This window comes from Malus domestica, chromosome 03, assembly GCF_042453785.1.
Source record: "Malus domestica chromosome 03, GDT2T_hap1".
NCBI classification, from domain to species: Eukaryota; Viridiplantae; Streptophyta; class Magnoliopsida; order Rosales; family Rosaceae; genus Malus; species Malus domestica.
In genome coordinates this window covers 1,957,119-1,976,316 of record NC_091663.1, presented here as the reverse complement: position 1 = coordinate 1,976,316, position 19,198 = coordinate 1,957,119, and the positions used below count along the sequence as shown (strand labels likewise).

Here is a 19,198-nt window from a genome sequence, read left to right as displayed (position 1 = left end):
TAACTTGAACTTCCCTTTGCATTTTGAATCATCGAAAAATGGTTACAAACCCGACAAATCATTAGAAGAATTTTCAAGCAAGAAATGTCATTCTTGCTGTATCCTAAACTTAAAAAAATAACTTATATGAACAACATTCAAGTCAAAAACTAAAACAATTGCAGATGAAACCAAACATCTCCACTCTATATATGAGAAAAATCAAAACCCTTTTGAAAAAAAAAAACTAAACTAAATCCAAATCCTCCATTTTTACATGATAAATCCCTAGTACAAGTGATAGGTCTCGGGTTCGAGACTTGGGAGCAGCCTCTCCATAAATGGGGATAAGGCTAGCCGACATTCACCTCTCCCAGACCCTGCATAAAGCGGGAGCCTTGTGCACTGGGTACGACCTTTAAATCCCAAGTACAAGTGATGTCGAAACTCGAAATTACAGATAGTTAAATAAGAAAGGTACCAAATCCCAAACACCTCCTAGCAATCAGAAAGGTACACTTCCATCAAATATTGAAAATCTTGATAAACTTTGGAACAATTTAACATCAGAAGCAGCAAGGCTAGCACCACGCAGCTACAGAGAAGGCACCGTAAGATTCTTGAAGGTTATCTGTCCCATTTTCTACCTGCATGGAGGACGAACGAATGTGCTTAAAGGAGGACAATAACCAATGTTCAATGCAGGTATGTACAAAATGTAAAAAAATACCCAGAGACAAACATGCTACTATCAAGCAACAAGTATTACACGGTTTGCACCTTGAAAGGCAACAACGTAGAATAAAGGGTTCCTCGTGATTTCACAGGAAAATAACAATTATTAGAGTTATCACTACTAGTATGTCCTGCTTTCATCAATTCTCCCACATTGGTGGTTTTGGAAGTATCATCAATCACCATTCAATGTCCATTTCATGAATGTAAAAATAATTCAATGACCATTCATGAATGTAAAATAAGCAACCAATTACAGGGCCATACTGATTCAAGCAACAAAAGCATAACAAACTAGGAGGTATATGCATTAGAACCAGAAAATGAAAACCAAAGAAAAACTAATGCTATCACCTTACCTGTTCTTTTCCTCAGTAAGAAACTGCATCAGTCTTGTCGAGTAAGAAGAGGCTCTCAACATAAGATTCAGCATAGTAATATCTATATCCATGAATTCCAAGATTTGTATATTGCTTGCTCACAAGGTCTAAACAAACTAATTCATGCCTACTATCATCATTCACAAAAGTCAGTACCAACACTACATCACCACTCTTCCTAAACCATAATGGTTGGTACAAAGATTGTCCTTCTGGACCTGGTGGACATAGTGTTATCAATTTGATCCATGACTCTTCCACGCCATACTCTTTCATCACCCATATATCAAGACAAGGCTCCATAATTTCAGTATAATAAGAGTGGGACAGAGGAATAGATTTCCCGTAACCTGAAATACACAAATGCTCGCTGTATAACTTTCTGAAATCCTTTGGTGTCACTATACTGCGAAATGAGTCGCTGCCCACATCAAATGCCAAAATGAAACATTCAAAACCACCATTTGTCAAACGGCGCCATCCATCCCAGTGAATAGCACCATTAACAAAAGCAGTGGGTTTGCGAATATTGTTAAGTCCTAATACGTGATCCAAAGAACAAGGATCACTCCATGAGCCTCCAGCCAGTGAATAAACCTCATAAAAAGTACTCGGATCCTGATCCTCCCTATGATCAATGGTAATTCTCACAACCTTGTAGTCATTGGTTACAGCGTCAAAACCAAAACCCATACAATAATAATAACCGGGATCTCCTTTGAAGGTATAATGAGGCTTAGGAAGGGTCACTGACTTTCTCATAGACGGGTTGCATAAAATGAAGGTGTTACCTAAACAAACTTTATTATCAGCAAGAAGCACCAGCCCATTACAAACGCCGACGATGTCTAAAACTTTATTGCGCAGTTCTTCCTTGGGAGCAATTGGAAATTCTAGTTTGCAGTACTCATCAAAAGCAAGGTTGTCATAATGCAAATTGCATTGCTCCTCCAATAACTCAAGGTCACCATGGCGGAATCTAGACCGTTTAACTATACGAGCACAGTACACAAGACGGAGATGGGTGCCAACCTGGTTATTAAGATCGATTGTACGGTTGAAGTGGGTGAGTATAAAGCTGGGATTTTTGATCATGGAGTTCCATGACTTGCACACTGAGGTGCACCTGATCAATGTTTTAGGAGGTAATCTAAACAGGATATCAAGTATGATTTCCTCAGGAAAATTGTGAGCCATTGGTTCAAACTTTGAATTCCCAGGCTGCAATTTCCATCTGAACATTCATATCAAAAACTAAAAAAAATTAAAACTTGCATATAAAATCAAAAACCCATCTGAAAAAAAAGGAACACTAAACCCAAATCCTCAGTTTTTACAGGATAAATAATAAACCCCAGAAAAAGAAATTAGAAAAAAAGGGGTTCAGGAACTCACAGTATTCGATGAGCCGGAAAACGCAGCTGAGGAAGCGAGTCTCGGTCGAGCGAGGGTTTTTGCTTGATTGAAAACAAAATCTGAAATACAGGGAGAGAGAGATGTCAGCAAGGACACGACGTCGTTTTCGGCTGTTTATTTAGTGGAAATGGATTATCTGCCCTTTCCTCCCATGCTTTCCTGTACTGTGCGGTCACAGTTAAGTCACGTCAACATTTATTTTTTGTCTTATTATTTTTATAAAAAAATTAATATAAAATATTAAGGGATATTTAGAAATATAGCCATTTTAAAGAGCACTTATTAAAATATAACCTAATTTTTCTATTTCTTATAAAACTAACCAAAATTGATGTTCAAAGACTTAATTATCCTTAAGACTAAAACTCTCTCTTCCTCCCAACATTGTGATTTTTTTATTGTCGACCTCATCACTGTCAACCTCACCCCATTGTTGAACCACCAGGCGTTCACACCATTCAATAATTAAAATGGAGATGAGGGGGTTTGGAGAGGAGAAACACCAAATTTCCATGACTAACATCAAAATTAACTAACTAAAAAATGAGAATAAGAGCTAAGAACTAGCTAATCAGTTAATTAGTGATGTGATTAATACTAATTAGTGAAGAGCGGAACAAAATCAATTAGGTTTACTGCTAAAAGCGAGGCAATAGCAAGGCAACAATGCAGGTTTGGTTGAAGGTGTTCTCCTACCTGGTAAATGGGGAAACTGAAAACTCTAGTTTTCCCAAGAATCCAGTCCATGACTTGACAAAGAAGAATTCGAGCAGCCCGACGACGACGTTCAAGGAGGGGATAATCCCGACCCTTTGATGGTGATCTGGTCCTTCCATTCTGAGACTCGGTCCTCGTTGTCGGACTTGACAACCTTGATTTTGTCGTCGAAATCGTGAAGCAACGACTCTGATATGCTGCTGATTATTTAGTCACATGACTTCGAGAGGAAAACAAAAGCCTCTGAAGAGAATGCTTTAGTTCTAGGGCAATTTAGTCTTTTGAACATCGATTTTGGTTAGTTTTATCAGAGTTATAAACAGTGGGTCGTATTTCAATACATGGTATCTAAAATGGTTATATTTCCAAATTTCCCAAATATTAATGTGACTTAATCGTTATCGCACAAAACAGGATAAAAATGATATAGAAATGGGAGGGCAGACAATCCATCTCCTTATTTAGTTGCTAATTAAAAACTTGAATTATATGCTCTGCTAGATGACCCACTTTATGTCTTGGTCCGGCGCAGGACGGACCCACGCATAGTTCACATCGTACTATTCACATTTGCTTTGGATTCAGTAGGTGTCAACTTGTTACTCTAAAAGTAGCGGTAGAAATCTTTTATGATGTTGATAGACATGTAAGTGATGCGATTAGCGCAATTTCACATGGTGTAGGATTAGAATGTGAACCTTAACAGCCAGCATGATAATGTAACTACTTTATTACGTCACTTGTGTGCCTTCATTAGGTAATGTGCGTGGGTTTTTCTTTGGCAGTGATTTGAGACTGAGGTTGAGATATTTCGTAGTAGAAACCGATATCGTTTGACCCATTTGTGCTACAGAGTACTCTACTAGTAATTATTATCTTATTTTTTGAGGTTATCTCAAGGGTTTATATTTTACACGTAAGGTACTTCAATTATAGATTCAGATGAGCTCTTCACGTATCGTTGAAGTACTAAATATGTGGACATCTAACAACTGCCAAGGCATTATAGACAAATAGCAAATAATCTTTGCTCGAGATCATTTTAAACTGGTTAACCATGGACTAGTTGGTCATGATATTGTCCCCCTTGCACGTTGCATTGTTGAAAAATGGTTACAAACCCGACAACTCATTAGAAGCATATTCAGACAAGAGATGTCATTGTTACAGTATCCTAAATTAATCATGCATTCCCAATCATCTCCTACCAAACCGAAAAGCACGAATTCATCAAAGATTATAAGCCTTCGTAAACTTCTGAAGAAAAGGTACCAAATCCCAAACGATCTCCTAGCAAACAGAAAGGTACGCTTTCATCAAAGATTGAAAATCTTGATACACTTTGGAACAATTTAACATCAGAAGCAGCGAGGCTAGCACTACGCAGCTACAGAGAAGGCATCGTAATGAAGGTTATCTGCCCCATTTTCTACCTGCATGGAGGACGAATGAACGATGTTAACAATTACATGGTACCTCCAAGCAAGTGTATTACATGCTATCACGTCAGTCAGTTGGAACCTTAGAGGTATATGCATAAGAATAAGAAAATGAAAACCAAAGAAAAATCAATGCTACCACCTTACCTGTTCTTCTCCTCAGTAAGAAACTGCATTGGTCTTGTCAAGTAAGACAAGGCTCTCAACATAAGATTCGGCATAGTAATATCTATATCCATGAATTCCAAGACTTTTAAATTGCATGCTCACAAGGTCTAGACAAATTAATTCATGCCTACCAGTATAACCACCAGTCGGTACCAACACTAGATCACCACTCTTCCTAATACATAATGGCCTGTAGCCAACTCCTGTTTGTGGACCTGGTGGACATAGAGTTGTCAATTTGGTCCATGACTCTTCCATGCCACACTCTTTCATCAACCATATATCAAGACAAGGCTCTCGAATATTAGTATAATAACGCTTGGACAGAGCAATAGATTTCCCGTAACCTGAAATATAGAAGTCCTCGCCGCTTGAGCTTCTGAAATTCTCTGGTGTCATTATCCTGCGAAATGAGTCGCTGCCCACGTCAAATGCCAAAATGAAATATTCAGAACCACCATTTGTCAAACGGTGGTATGCCTTCCAGTGAATAGCACCATTAACAAAAACGGGTTTGCAAGTTCTTTTAAGTCCATTTACGTGATCCAAAGAACACGGATCACTCCATGAGCCTCCAGCCAGTGAATAAACCTCATAAAAAGCACTCGGATTGGGCCATTGTTCAAAGGTAATTCTCACAACCTTATAGTCAGTAGTCACAGCGTCAAAACCAAAACCAATACAATCGTAATAACCGCGAACTCCTTTGAAGGTATAATGAGGCTTGGGAAGGGTCACTGACTTTCTCGTAGACGGGTTGCATAACATGACGGTGTTACCTGAAAAAAATATACAATCCGTAAGAAGCACCAGCCCATTACAAACGCCGACCACAGTTAAAACTTTGTTGCCCGGTTCTTCCTTGGGAACAATTGGAAATTCTAGTTTGCAGTGCTCATCAAAAGCAAGGTTATCATAATGCAAATTGCAATGCTCCTCCAATAACTCAGGGTCACCATGGCGGAATCTAGACCGTTTAACTATACGAGCACAGCACACAAGGAGGAGGTGGGTGCCAAACTGGTTATTAAGATCGATTGTACGGGTGAGGTGGGTGCGTATAAAGCTCGGATTTTTTATCATGGAGTTCCATGGCTTGCACACCGAGGTGCATATGATCAAAGATTTCGGCGGTAGTCTATGTAGTATATCGTGTATGGTTTCCTCCGGCAAATTGTGAGCCATTGTTTCAAAATTTGAATTCCCAGGCTGCAGATTCGATAGAGATCGAGTGAGTGAGGAAATATATATAATTACAAACAATAACCTAGCTATATAATTGAGAAGAAGAAACTAAAATTCAGGGGAACTGTTGCTATAACAAAAACTAAAACAGAAGAGAACAAACAAAATCCTGCTCTTGAAAAAGAAGAAGAAGAAGAAGAAGAAGAAGAAGAAAGTATTAAGAACTCACAAGATTTGATCGATGAGCCGAAAATTGGAGTTGAGAAAACGGAGTCTCGTTCTTGTGATGTGTTAGAGAAGAAAGCGTGTTGGAAGCTAGGGTTTTGATTGCGTTGGATGAGCTTCCAGAATCATCTATTTATAGGTTCGCTTTTGAAGAAAGTCTTTAAAGGGAGGGATTCTCATTTAAAAAAAAAAAAATAGGAACAACCTTTTTACTGTTAAATTTGGTTTTAATGAAATCATGTGGTTGAGATTCTGTGGTCTGTGATTTAATCTCAACCACAGAATTTTATTAAACTCAAATTTAATGGTCAATAAGATATCCTCTTTTTTTTTTTTTTGAAAAATAAGGATCTCATCCCTTAAAAGGTCTGCACTTTTGAAATTATTACCTCTCCTCAAGTAAAAGTACCAGTGTCACATTCTAACGAGGACATCCCTTCTTTTGTTACCCTTTCTCGCTTAAATATTACGTTAAAGATTACGTAATATTGTCTTTTAAAATATTATTATTGTTGTGGCCTATATTTAACTGACGAGGTTAGGGGGCTGATGGCTAGGAGAGAAAAAGAGAGAGATGTGTTTATATGGTTGTGTGTGTTATCCCCTACGCAGTGCCTTTATTTGTAGTAATAAGATAGAAGAATTCATCCCAAAGGAATACAAGTTCATATAGAAAATGATAACTAAAATAAAATATAATCTAAGATTTATACAATCACACTTAAACAAGAAGTTTACAACAATTATCCTAATTAGGTACTAATTTAATCTCGTGTGGCGAATTCAATATCAAATTAGTTTGCTCATTATGTGGCTTAGTCAAACTCTCCCCTCCCTTAGTGTAACATATATCGTTGTACTAAAAAAAACATTTGTTTAGCTTTATGGATAAGCACAAGAAAGGTATTTCTTGGAGAAGATATTTAATAAAAAACTTTAGGGCTAATTGTACCCTTCATATTTATGGTGATTTTTAAACAGGTCATAAACTTTTAATTTTTTGCACACCAAGGTTTTGAAATCCTATCAATTTAATTTTATCGTCTGTTAAAACCTTCTGGACCTCCAGTAGATTGATGGTTAAGCAGATGTAAACGTCTATCATCTCTATGTGAATTTTGACCTTAGCCTTTTGTTTTGATTGGTATTAGAGAAAGCTCGCTCGACTTAATAATAGTTGTATTACTCGACTTGCTTAGTAGCTGTAGTTCTTACTAACATATAAATTTAGTTCATTTAGAGTTCTAAACTGAGTACACTAGGATAGCAGTAGTTCCTCTTTTCTCCTTTTTATGAACACAGAATGATCAGCATTGCTTCTCAAGAAACCCTCGATTTTGACAGATTGCTTTGCACGGAGGAAACTATTTGGAAACAGAAATCCAGAGTTTGGTTTTTATGACACATAGAAGCCACACTTGGACCATTGCGACCAAATTGTGCAACCGTTTGCCGTTTCGAGAGAACTTGAAGATTCGCAATGACTATTCTTGGTCTATGTGGTGCAAATTACCGGTCCATAAACAGGTCTCGTGGTTGTCAAGTCATCAATTTAACGAAGAAACCGAAGGTCAAACATCCATAAAGCATAAGCAAGTCCCACGGTTTTGAAGTTATTGATACTACTTTTTGTAGTAGTATTGCACTAAAACAAGGAAAGAGTAGCGTGATGAAAGAGATGAAGATATTCGAGCTATGAAAGTTTTTATCGGCTATTGGAGGTGCGAGCAATAGCAAACTTAGCGACGGGATATTCATCACACGACAGATCATCCCTAGTACAAGCGACGTCCTTTTTCTAGTCAAAAGGAACAAATCTTGATGCACTTTGGAACAAATTAGGATTAGAAGCAGCAAGGCTAGCACTAAGCAGCTAAAGAGACGGCATTTTCTACCTGCATGGAGGATGAATGAATGCAATTAAGCTTCAGAAAGCTGTGCGTAACGGAGGACAATAACCAATGTTCAATGCAGGTATATCTGAAATGTAAATAATATACTATCAAGCAAGTATTAGAGTTATCGCTACTAGTATGTCCTGCTATCATCAGTTGTCCCACATTGGTGAAGTATCATCAATCGCCACTTCGGTTCAATGTCCATTTCATGATTGTAAATGAGCAACCAATGCATAACAAACTTTGTTAATCGAATGGTGATATCAAGAAGAAAATGAAAACCAAAGAAAAACCAAGGCTAGCACCTTACCTGTTCTTTTCCTCAGTAAGAAACTGCATCAGTCTTGTCGAGTAAGACAAGGCTCTCAACATAAGATTCGGCATAGTAATATAAATATCCACGAATTCCAAGATTTGTACATTGCTTGCTCACAAGGTCTAGACAAACTAATTCATACCTGTCATCATCCACATCATCCAAACAACAAAAAATCGCTACCAACACTTGATCACCACTCTTCCTAAAACATAATGGCCTGTAGGGAACTCCTCTTTGTGGACCTGGTTGACATAGAGTCGCCAATTTGGTCCATGACTCTTCCATGCCATACTCCTTCATCACCCATATCTCAAGATAAGGCTCTTCAGTATTAGTAATATGATGCTTGGAGAGAGCAATAGATTTCCCGTAACCTGAAATAGAAAATTGCTCGGTACATGACCTTCTGAAATTCTTTGGTACCATTATCCTGTAAAATGAATCGCTGCCCACGTCAAACGCCAAAATGAAACATTTAGAACCACCATCTGCCAAATTGCAGAATGCATTCCAATGAATGGCTCCATTAACAAAAGCCTGGGCTCTGTGAGTACTGTTAAAGTCACATACGTGATCCAGAGAACGAGGATCACTCCATGAGCCACCAGCCAGTGAATAAACCTCATAAAAATTATTCAGATCCTTACATTGATGAGCACGGATAAGTCTCACAACCTTGTAGTCATTAGTCACAGCGTCAAAACCAAAACCAAAACCAATATAACCATACTCCATCTTGAAGTTAAGATGAGGCTTAGGAAGGATCACCGACTTTCTCATAGAGGATTGCATAACATGAAACCTAAATGATACTTATAATCAGCAAGAAGCACCAGCCCATTACAAACGCCGAACACGTGTAAATCTGTATTGTACAGTTCTTCCTTGGGAGGAATTGGAAATTCTAGTTTGCAGTACTCATCAAAAGCAAGGTTATCATAATGCAAATTGCAACACCTCTCCATTGGATCTTGGTCCCAAATACAGTTGCTGTCGCCATAAAGAATATCTGGTCGAACACAGTACAGAAGGAGGAGGTGGGTGTCAAACTGGTTATTAAGATCGATTGTACGGCTGAGGTGGGTGCGTATAAAACTGGGATTTTTTATCATGGAGTTCCATGGCTTGCACACTGAGGTGCATCTGATCAATGATTTAGGAGGTAATCTAAACAGGATATCATGTATGATTTCGTCAGGAAAATTGTGAGCCATTGTTTCAAACTTTGAATTCCCAGACTGCAATTTCCATCTGATCAAAGCAACTGTTTTAACAGCAGAGCAACATTCATATCAAAAAAATCAAAAACCCATCTGAAAAAACGAACACAAAATCCAAATCCTCAATTTATAGGACAAATTATTAAGATAATTTAATATCAGAGCAATTTCCATCTCATCGAAGCAACTGTTTTAACAGCAGAGCAACATTCATATCAAAAACTAAAAAAATTGCAGATGAAACCAAACATCTCCACTCTATATACGAGAAAAATCAAAACCCATCTGAAAAAACTAAAACTAAATCCAAATCCTCCATTTTTACTGGATAAATTATCTTAAAAACCCCCAAAAAGGAAAATTTTAAATGAAAAAAAAAGTTCAGGAACTCACAAAATTCGATGAGCAGAAAAATGGATCCGAGGAGCGAGTCACGTTGTTGTGCTCCGTTGGCAGACGCTTTCAATGTTCTAGGGCATCGATTTCCGTTGGTAATTGTTATTGTGGTGAGAGAAAGGCATCGGCAAAAACCCTAGGGGTTCAGGACTCGGTATTTATATGGCCGTTGCATATTAAATTTAAAAGGCTTCATCTCGGGTTTAAACAGGGTTTATTGATTTCATTTTGGGGGCTATAACTAATTTATATTTGACATCTCATTTTGGAGAGCAAAAACCATCGATATGACCTCAGTATAGCAACAAAACAAGCTGTACATAAATTAATTTTACTTTATATAATATTGTGTTATTGAATCAGAATATCGTTATGACGGTGTATCCGGTCCATCTAAGTTATGTTCTTCTCTTTGTCTCGTAAGACTTTCACAAAAGTTTTCGACCCAAAAGACTAATACATTGTAATAATTGGAGGTGAACGACAATCCGACTAAACTGTCCAAACCAATTGATTTGTTTAAGCTGGCTTAAAAAGAACTACGCTGACAACTTTTTTTTTTCTTATACAACCGATATTACTATTTTAATTTAGACTAGAAAAATAGGAGAATATTTGAGGTTGAGAGGCAGTGGCTGAAAGAAGCCCTAAAATAACTAAAGATGTTGAATTTGAAGTTTGAGAGAATTTTCAAGTTACTAAATTATATTACTATTCAAGTTTAAGATGGTCTATTGTCTTAGAAAGGGAAAAATTAGTGGAAGCTCATGGAATTTTATTTTATTTTTTTAGGAAATCAACAGATAAAAATCAAATTTACCCATCTCAATTGCTAAAACAATCCATGTTCAATTAGTAATCGATATTTCATCGTTATGTTGTCAATATAAAAGTGATACGTCATTATGTTTTGAATATATGATCGAATCCATACATCATAGTCAATTTTGAGTTAGTTATTTTCAACTTTGGACGCTCTTGAAAATGGTTTGTTGAAACATAAATTGCTAAAAGGACCAAGTCGATATTATTGTAATTGCGGTTTTGGTGTATAACCGATCTAATCGGGGCATGCCAACCTCTATTCGAAACTCAAAAGTAGAAGCAAGACATTTAGGGTGAACAAAGCAGCAGATCCCTGGTACAATAGATGTCTGAAACTCAAAAGCACAAGCAATACATTTGGGATATTCATCACAGGGCAGAAAATCCCAAGTTCGAGCGATGTCGAAACTCAGAAATTACAGATAGTTACACAAGAAACGTACCAAATCCCAAACATCTCCAAGAAAACAGAAATGTTATATTTGATCAAATACTGAAAATTTTGATGCACTTTGGAACAATTTAACATCAGAAGCAGCAAGGCTAGCACTACGCAGCTACACAGAAGGTATCGTAAGAGTCTTGAAGGTAATTTGCCCAGTTTTCTACCTGCACGGAGGACAAATGAACACAGTTACGCTTCAGCGAGCTGTAGTGTAAAAATGAGCAACCAAATGCATAACAAGCCTTGTTAATCGCATTGTCATAGCATGTCACACTCAGTTAGAACCCTGGAGGTATATGCATTAGAACAACATGACAATGAAAACCAAAGAAAAACCAATGCTATCACCTTACCTCTTCTTTTCTTCAGTAGGAAACTGCATCGGTGTTGTCGAGTAAGACAAGGCTCTCAACATAACATTCAGCATAGTAATATTTATATCCATCAATTCCCAGATTTGTAAATTGCTTGCTCACAAGGTCTAGAGAAACTAATCCATACCTATCATCATACACATCATCCTCGCAACCATCAAACACTACCAACACTACATCACCACTCTTTCTAAAACATAACGGCTGATACAAAGAATCTCTTTCTGGACCTGGTGGAAGTAGAATTGTCAATTTGGTCCATGACTCTTCCATGCCATACTCTTTCATCACCCATATCTCAACATAAGGCTCAACCAAATCAAAATACTGCCTGAAGAGAGCAATAGATTTCCCATAACCTGAAATAGACAACTGGTAGGGCTTTGAGCTTCTGGAATTCTTAGGTACCATAATCCTGTGAAATGAATCGCTGCCCACGTCAAACGCCAAAATGAAACATTCATCAACACCATCTGCCAAATTGCGTTCTGCAATCCAATGAATGGCTCCATTAACAAAAGCATGGAGTTTGTGAAGATGGTTAAAGGTACATATGTGATCCAAAGAAAGAGGTTCACTCCATGAGCCACCAGCCAGTGAATAAACCTCATAAAAAACATTCAGATCGTCATATCGAAAAGCACGGGTAAGTTTCACAACCTTGTAGTCGTTAGTCACAGTGTCAAAACCAAAACCAATATAAACAAGCTCCTTCCTGCTGTTAAGAAACTTAGGAAGGGTCACTGACTTTCTCATAGACGGGTTGCATAACATGAAGTTGTATTCTAAATTTTTCTTATGACCACCAAGAAGCACCAGCCCATTACAAACGAGCACGAGTAAATTTGGTCTGTACAGTTCTTCCTCGGGAGCAACTGGAAATTCTAGTTTGCAGTACTCATCAAAAGCAAGGTTGTCATAACGCAAACTGCAATACCTCTCCATTGGAAATTCGTCGAGATCATCATCGCTGAAGCTAGGAAGAGGTCGAACACAGTACAGAAGGAGGAGGTGGGTGCCAAACTGGTTATTAAGATCAATTGTACGGCTGAGGTGGGTGCGAATAAAGCTGGGACTTTTGATCATGGAGTTCCATGGCTTGCACACCGAGGTGCATCTGATCAATGATTTAGGAGGTAATCTAAACAGAATATCATGTATGATTTCCTCAGGAAAATTGTGAGCCATTGTTTCAAACTTTGAATTCCCAGGCTGCAATTTTCATCTGATCAAAGCAACTGTTTTAACAGCACAGCAACATTAATATCAAAAACTAAAAGATTCAAAAATTGCACATAAAATTAAAAACCCATCTGAAAAAACGAATACTAAATCCAAATCCACAATTGTCACAGGATAAATCATCTTAATTATTTAACAGCAGAGCAAATTCCATCAGATGAAAGCAACTGCTTTAACAGCAGAGCAACATCCATATCCAAAACCAAAAAAAATTAAAAATTGCATATAAAATAAAAAAACCCATCTGAAAAAACTAATACTGAATCCAAATCCTCAACCGTTATAGGATAAATTATCTTAATAAACCCCCCCCCCCCCAAAAAAAAAAAAAAGAAAAGCTTCAGGAACTCACAATATTCGATGAGCCGGAAAACGCAGCTGAGTAAGCGAGTCTCGGTCGAGCAATGGCTTTTGCTTGATAGAAAAACAAAATGTGAAAAATGGGATTCCCAGGCTGCAATTTCGATCTGATCAAAGCAAAAAGCAGAGCAAGATTCATATAAAAAGCAGGGCTCAGCTTGATATAAAGGGAAGGTAGAGCAAGGAAACGGAAGTGTAAACTTTACCACCAGGATCTTTTCCGGATGATATTTGGAATCCGTAAATCTAATTTCGTAAATTATGCGGTCATTTTTTATCGGGTAAGATTTGTATTTAATTTTAAATAAAAGTATTTAAAATAATTTTTAACCACACGATGTACGATAAATGAATATAATTTATGGATCTTTGAAATCCCCACAAAGAAAATCTGACGGGGATTCGAATTCTAAACTTTAAACTACTTTACGCGCAAGTTTTTATATTTTTTTTCCCTCCATTATTTTTAGTTGATAATTAATCGATGATTGATTCTGTTATGCATTATTTTATTGCAATTTTTTAATTTGTTTCTCTCAAATTGATAGTTTTTATTCATTTGGATTTTTTTTCCTTTCTCTATTTTACCACAGATTACCATTAAGCAAACACACATTATAGAGTTCAACATTTTTTTTTTTTGAGTTTTAACGAAAAACCCGTGGTACTGTTCACTTTAACGAAATATCACATTTTTACACTAAAAAGTCAAACCTGATACTATTCATTTTACCCTTTATTTTGTCCTTATTATTAAAACTCAAAGTTTTCTAGCCATTTTCATTAGTTTTCTTTTTTTTTTTCCTCCTTTCTCATGTCCTAGAAGTTGCAATTTTCCTTATTGAAGATAGCAGAAATCCCAACCCCCTTCTCTTTCCATCCCCTTCTATCCCCTTCTCTCACATTCTATATTTTGTCTTTCTATTTCTATAAAAAATTAATATAAGATGTTGACGTGGTTTAAACGTAACCGTTCAAATAGGATAAGAGAGAAATTAAGGAAAACAAAGAAAGAAGAGAATCCTACTCCAATTATTGGGAGCTTTAACTTGATGCAGTGTACAATCAAAGTAAAGGACCAATTGACATATCTCTTAAAGTTCACGAGTCGGACGGCCAAAGAGACGTTTGCTACACAAATAGGACAATATGGTAAATCTACTGTTATGTAAATACTGTGTACATACACATCGAGTATTTATCTATTGTAGGAAAATAAGACCATCCACCAAATCTATTTACTTACTTTTATATGTAACTAGCATTTGCCTACGCATTTTGTATATATGAACATATTTTTTTAGAAAATGAGAAGGAGAGAGAACGTGGGAAAAGTGTGAAGTTTTTGTTTTTGGTTTTTTATTTTTTTAATTTTAAATATTAAAGATATTTTAACATCACATGTAGGTGGAGCTTAAAAAAATAGTAAAATTTAAACCTGTAAAATTACATTATTGCCCATCATTTTTTTTGTGTGATAGAAAACTAAGTTGTCTTTTCACTCTCTTTTGGTTGACAAAAAGGGTTTCATTAGTTAATAAAGATTAGTATATTATTATCTTTTGTATGTAAATATACATAATTTTCGTAGTATTTTCAATCCCGCAACATCGCGCTGTCATTTGTTGCTAGTAAATTGCTAAAAGGACCAAGTCGGTATTATTGTAATTGGTTCGATTGCGGTTTTGGTGTATAAACAATCTAATCGGGGCATGCCAGCCTCTATTCGAAACTCAAAAGCAGAAGCAATACATTTAGGATGAACAAAGCAGCAGATCCCTGGTACAATAGATGTCTGAAACTCAAAAGTACAAGCAATACATTTGGGATATTCATCACAGGGCAGAAAATCCCGAGTACGAGCGATGTCGAGACTCGAAATTACAGATAGTAAACAGGAAAGGTACCAAATCCCAAACATCTCCAAGAAAACAGAAAGGTTATATTTCATCAAAATATTGAAAATCTTGATACACTTTGGAACAATTTAACATCAGAAGCAGCAAGGCTAGCACTACGCAGCTACACAGAAGGTATCGTAAGAGTCTTGAAGGTTATTTGCCCCGTTTTCTACCTGCATGGAGGACGAATGAATACAATTACGCTTCAGCGAGCTGTATTCATTCGTTAATTGCATGGTCATACCATGTCACACTCATTTGGAGCCTTGGAGGTATATGCAGTAGAACAAGAAGACAATGAAAACCAAAGAAAAACCAATGCTATCACCTTACCTCTTCTTTTCTTCAGTAGGAAACTGCATCGGTGTTGTCGAGTAAGACGAGGCTCTCAACAAAAGATTTAGCATAGTATTGTTTATATCCATCAATTCCCAGATTTGTACATTGTTTGCTCACAAGGTCTAGACAAACTAATCCATACCTATCATCATTCTCATCATTCTCATCATTCTCATCATCCTCATCATCCTCATCATACTCATCATACTCACAACGATCAATCGGTACCAACACTACATCACCACTCTTTCTAAAACATAACGGCCAATACAAACAATTTCTTTTTGGACCAGGTGAAATTAGAGCTGTCAATTTGGTCCATGACTCTTCCATGCCATACTCTTTCATCACCCATATCTCAAGATAAGGCTCAAAAGAATCAATGAAATAATGCCTGCAGAGAGCAATAGATTTCCCATAACCTGAAACAGACAACTGGTGGAGCTTTGAGCTTCTGAAATTCTTTGGTACCATTATCCTGTGAAATGAATCGCTGCCCACGTCAAACGCCAAAATGAAATATTCATCAACACCATCTGCCAAATTGCGTTCTGCAATCCAATGAATGGCTCCATTAACAAAAGCATGGAGTTTGTGAAGACGGTTAAAGGTGCATATGTGATCCAAAGAAAGAGGATCACTCCATGAGCCACCAGCCAGTGAATAAACCTCATAAAGAATATTCAGATTGTCGGGTCGAAAAGCACGGCTAAGTTTCACAACCTTGTAGTCATTAGTCACAGCGTCAAAACCAAAACCAAAATAAACAAGCACCATCTTGAAGCGAGGATGAAGCTTAGGAAGGGTCACTGACTTTCTCATAGACGGGTTGCATAACTTGAAGGTGTATTCTAATTTTCTCTTATAACCACCAAGAAGCACCAGCCCATTACAAACGCCGAACACGAGTAAATTTGGTCTGTGCAGTTCTTCCTTGGAAGCAACTGGAAATTCTAGTTTGCAGTACTCATCAAAAGCAAGGTTGTCATAACGCAAACTGCAATACCTCTCCATTGGAAATTTGTCATTGACGTGGCTATAAAGAGGTCGAACACAGTCCAGAAGGAGGAGGTGGGTGCCAAACTGGTTATTAAGATCAATTGTACGGCTGAGGTGGGTGCGAATAAAGCTGGGACTTTTGATCATGGAGTTCCATGGCTTGCACACCGAGGTGCATCTGATCAATGATTTAGGAGGTAATCTAAACAGGATATCATGTATGATTTCCTCAGGAAAATTGTGAGCCATTGTTTCAAACTTTGAATTCCCAGGCTGCAATTTTCATCTGATCAAAGCAACTGTTTTAACAGCACAGCAACATTCATATCAAAAACTTATAAATTAAAAAAAAAAATATTGCATATAAAATTAAAACCCCATCTGAAAAAAAGGAACTCCAAATCCAATTCCACAATTGTTATTGGATATATTCTCTTCATAATTTAACAGCAGAGCAATTTCCATCAGATGAAAGCAACTGTTTTAACAGCAGAGCAAAACCAAAAAAATTAAAAATTGCATAAAAAATAAAAAAACCCATCTGAAGAAAAGAACACTGAATCCAAATCCTCTACTGTTATAGCATAAATTATCTTAACAAACCCCAAGAAAAAAGAAATTAAAAAAGAAAAGCTTCAGGAACTCACAGTATTCGATGAACCGGAAAACGCAGCTGCGGAAGCGAGTCTCCGTCGAGCAATGGCTATGCTTGATAGAAAAACAAAATGTGAAAATATGGATTCGCAGGCTGCAATTTCGATCTGATCAAAGCAAAAAGCAGCGCAACATTAATACAAAAAGCAGCAGAAATTTTTAGTTGTGATCGGAACAGATGTATTAGTAGAAAATTTTAATTTTTAAATTATTAACCTTTTAACACATATATTTCATTAGGCCTAATCGGTCTCCGTGGTCATAAGGTATTCGGATGATAGCCCATGTGGTAAAAAAATTCGGATTTAAACTCCTGTGGTCTAAGTTTGTTAGGATTTATGCCCATCTGTTAAATAATGCTCACGTGGCAAAATAAAAAAAATTTTTTTTTTTAAAAACCTGAATTTTTACCAAAAAAAAAAAAAAAAACCCAAAACCTCCCCCGCCCCCCGCCCGTTCCCCCCCGTTCTTCTCCTTCTTCCTTGTTCTTCTTCCCGCCGGTCTCCCCGCGCGACTCTAAAAAACCTGAATTTTTACCAAAAAAAAAAAAAAAAAAAAAACCCAAAACCTCCCCCCGGCCGTTCTTCTCCTTCTTCCTTCTTCTTCTTCCCGCCGGTCTCCCCGGCCTCCTCCTCCTCCTTCTTCTTCTTCTTCTTCTTCTTCTTCTTCTTCTTCTTCTTCTTCTTCTTCTTCTTCTTCTTCTTCTTCTTCTTCTTCTTCTTCTTCTTCTTCTTCTTCTTCTTCAAAAAAAAAACCCAAAACCTCCCCCCGGCCGTTCTTCTCCTTCTTCCTTCTTCTTCTTCCCGCCGGTCTCCCCGGCCTCCTCCTCCTCCTTCTTCTTCTTCTTCTTCTTCTTCTTCTTCTTCTTCTTCTTCTTCTTCTTCTTCTTCTTCTTCTTCTTCTTCTTCTTCTTCTTCTTCTTCTTCTTCTTCTTCTTCTTCTTCTTCTTCTTCTTCTTCTTCTTCTTCTTCTTCTTCTTCTTCTTCTTCTTCTTCTTGCAGATCTGCGTTTTTTTTTTTTTGTAAAAATTCAGGTTTTTTAAAAAAAATTAAAAATTATTATTTTTGCCACGTGGTAGACATTTGGCAGCCACGTGGGATATATGTGTCAGCCACGTCAGCATTATTTAACAGATGGGCATAAATCCTAACAGACTTAGACCACAGAGGTTTAAATCCTAACAGACTTAGACCACAGGGGTTTAAATCCGAATTTTTTTACCACAGGGGGCTATCATCCGAATACCTTATGACCACGGGGACCATTTATCCAATTAGGCCATTTCATTATTTATACAGAAACACGTGATATATCATTTCGTGTGACGATCATATTGAAAAATCTCTCAAAAAGCATGGATTTGCTAGATATAAAAGGATTTGGATCCCATCCGGATCCAAATGGTGAGGATCTTAAGATCTCATATCTTAGCCGTTTATTGTCGATCGTGCGATTAGAAATTATTTGAAATTTTTATTTAAAATTAAACATAAATAATATATAACAAAAATTGATCATACAATGTATAATGAATGGTTATGATGTAAGAATCTTTAAGATTCTCACAAAATCTGGAAAGAATCCTTATCCGATATAAAAGCAAGGGAAAAAAGAGAGGAGAGAGAAAGATGAAAAGAGTAAAAACACGCAAGTTTAAATTTTAAACTACTTTACGCGCTAAGTTTTTCTATTTTTTTCCCTTCATTACTATCTACTAACCTCTCACCACCTGCTAACACGAGTGATAATTAATCTTTTTATATTTGTTTATGCAAAAAAAAAATCAGTAAATAATAATTCAAAACGCTGAAAAAGAAGAAGCAATAACTTCTCTACGTCATTCTTTTTTACGATTTTTTTTTCATTTCAAATTACTTTACTAATTTGCTCTTATTTAATTAAATTGTTATTTTTAAAAGTTGTAAGAGATTTTTTATGAGCTAGTTGGGCCTTTGTTAAAATATGACAAAATTATTTTTCAA

General features: G+C 36.8%; 4 protein-coding genes and 1 long non-coding RNA gene across 9 annotated transcripts; all 5 read right to left on the bottom strand.

Moving 5' to 3' along the window:
• On the bottom strand, positions 1-2,618 carry LOC103446921 (F-box/kelch-repeat protein At3g06240-like). Of its 3 annotated transcripts, none has more exons than XM_070818066.1 (3): positions 2,490-2,618; positions 1,074-2,328; positions 1-626 (listed from the first exon to the last, which is right to left on the bottom strand). In XM_070818066.1, exon 2 carries the CDS (start codon positions 2,289-2,291, stop codon positions 1,086-1,088), a length of 1,206 nt encoding a protein of 401 aa, XP_070674167.1. In that variant the 5' UTR covers positions 2,292-2,328; positions 2,490-2,618; the 3' UTR covers positions 1-626; positions 1,074-1,085. The 3 variants fall into 3 exon arrangements, with proteins under 3 accessions (XP_070674167.1, XP_070674166.1, XP_070674168.1); XM_070818065.1 differs by having other exon boundaries at positions 1,074-2,348; positions 2,490-2,566; XM_070818067.1 differs by having other exon boundaries at positions 1,074-2,334; positions 2,386-2,497.
• Positions 2,619-4,517: 1,899 nt separating this feature from the next.
• Positions 4,518-6,356, bottom strand: LOC103429770 (F-box/kelch-repeat protein At3g06240-like). Its single transcript, XM_017330766.3, has 3 exons — positions 6,249-6,356; positions 4,814-6,043; positions 4,518-4,660 (listed from the first exon to the last, which is right to left on the bottom strand). Exon 2 carries the CDS (start codon positions 6,017-6,019, stop codon positions 4,826-4,828), a length of 1,194 nt encoding a protein of 397 aa, XP_017186255.3. The 5' UTR covers positions 6,020-6,043; positions 6,249-6,356; the 3' UTR covers positions 4,518-4,660; positions 4,814-4,825.
• A 1,439-nt stretch (positions 6,357-7,795) lies between these two features.
• On the bottom strand, positions 7,796-9,725 carry LOC103429750 (uncharacterized). The gene is made up of 2 exons (XR_011578673.1): positions 8,453-9,725; positions 7,796-8,139 (listed from the first exon to the last, which is right to left on the bottom strand). It is a non-coding gene; the product is annotated as an uncharacterized lncRNA (long non-coding RNA).
• Positions 9,726-11,196: 1,471 nt separating this feature from the next.
• Positions 11,197-13,588, bottom strand: LOC139194013 (F-box protein CPR1-like). The gene is made up of 3 exons (XM_070818064.1): positions 13,316-13,588; positions 11,701-12,959; positions 11,197-11,511 (listed from the first exon to the last, which is right to left on the bottom strand). The coding sequence occupies exon 2, from the start codon at positions 12,907-12,909 to the stop codon at positions 11,713-11,715; it is 1,197 nt and encodes a 398-aa protein (XP_070674165.1). The 5' UTR covers positions 12,910-12,959; positions 13,316-13,588; the 3' UTR covers positions 11,197-11,511; positions 11,701-11,712.
• Positions 13,589-15,083: 1,495 nt separating this feature from the next.
• LOC103412577 (F-box protein CPR1-like) lies at positions 15,084-17,394 on the bottom strand. Of its 3 annotated transcripts, none has more exons than XM_070818063.1 (3): positions 17,210-17,392; positions 15,558-16,861; positions 15,084-15,397 (listed from the first exon to the last, which is right to left on the bottom strand). In XM_070818063.1, exon 2 carries the CDS (start codon positions 16,809-16,811, stop codon positions 15,570-15,572), a length of 1,242 nt encoding a protein of 413 aa, XP_070674164.1. In that variant the 5' UTR covers positions 16,812-16,861; positions 17,210-17,392; the 3' UTR covers positions 15,084-15,397; positions 15,558-15,569. The 3 variants fall into 3 exon arrangements, with proteins under 3 accessions (XP_070674164.1, XP_070674162.1, XP_070674163.1); XM_070818062.1 differs by having other exon boundaries at positions 15,246-15,437; XM_070818061.1 differs by having other exon boundaries at positions 15,084-16,861; positions 17,210-17,394.
• Between the last annotated feature and the right edge of the window lie 1,804 nt (positions 17,395-19,198).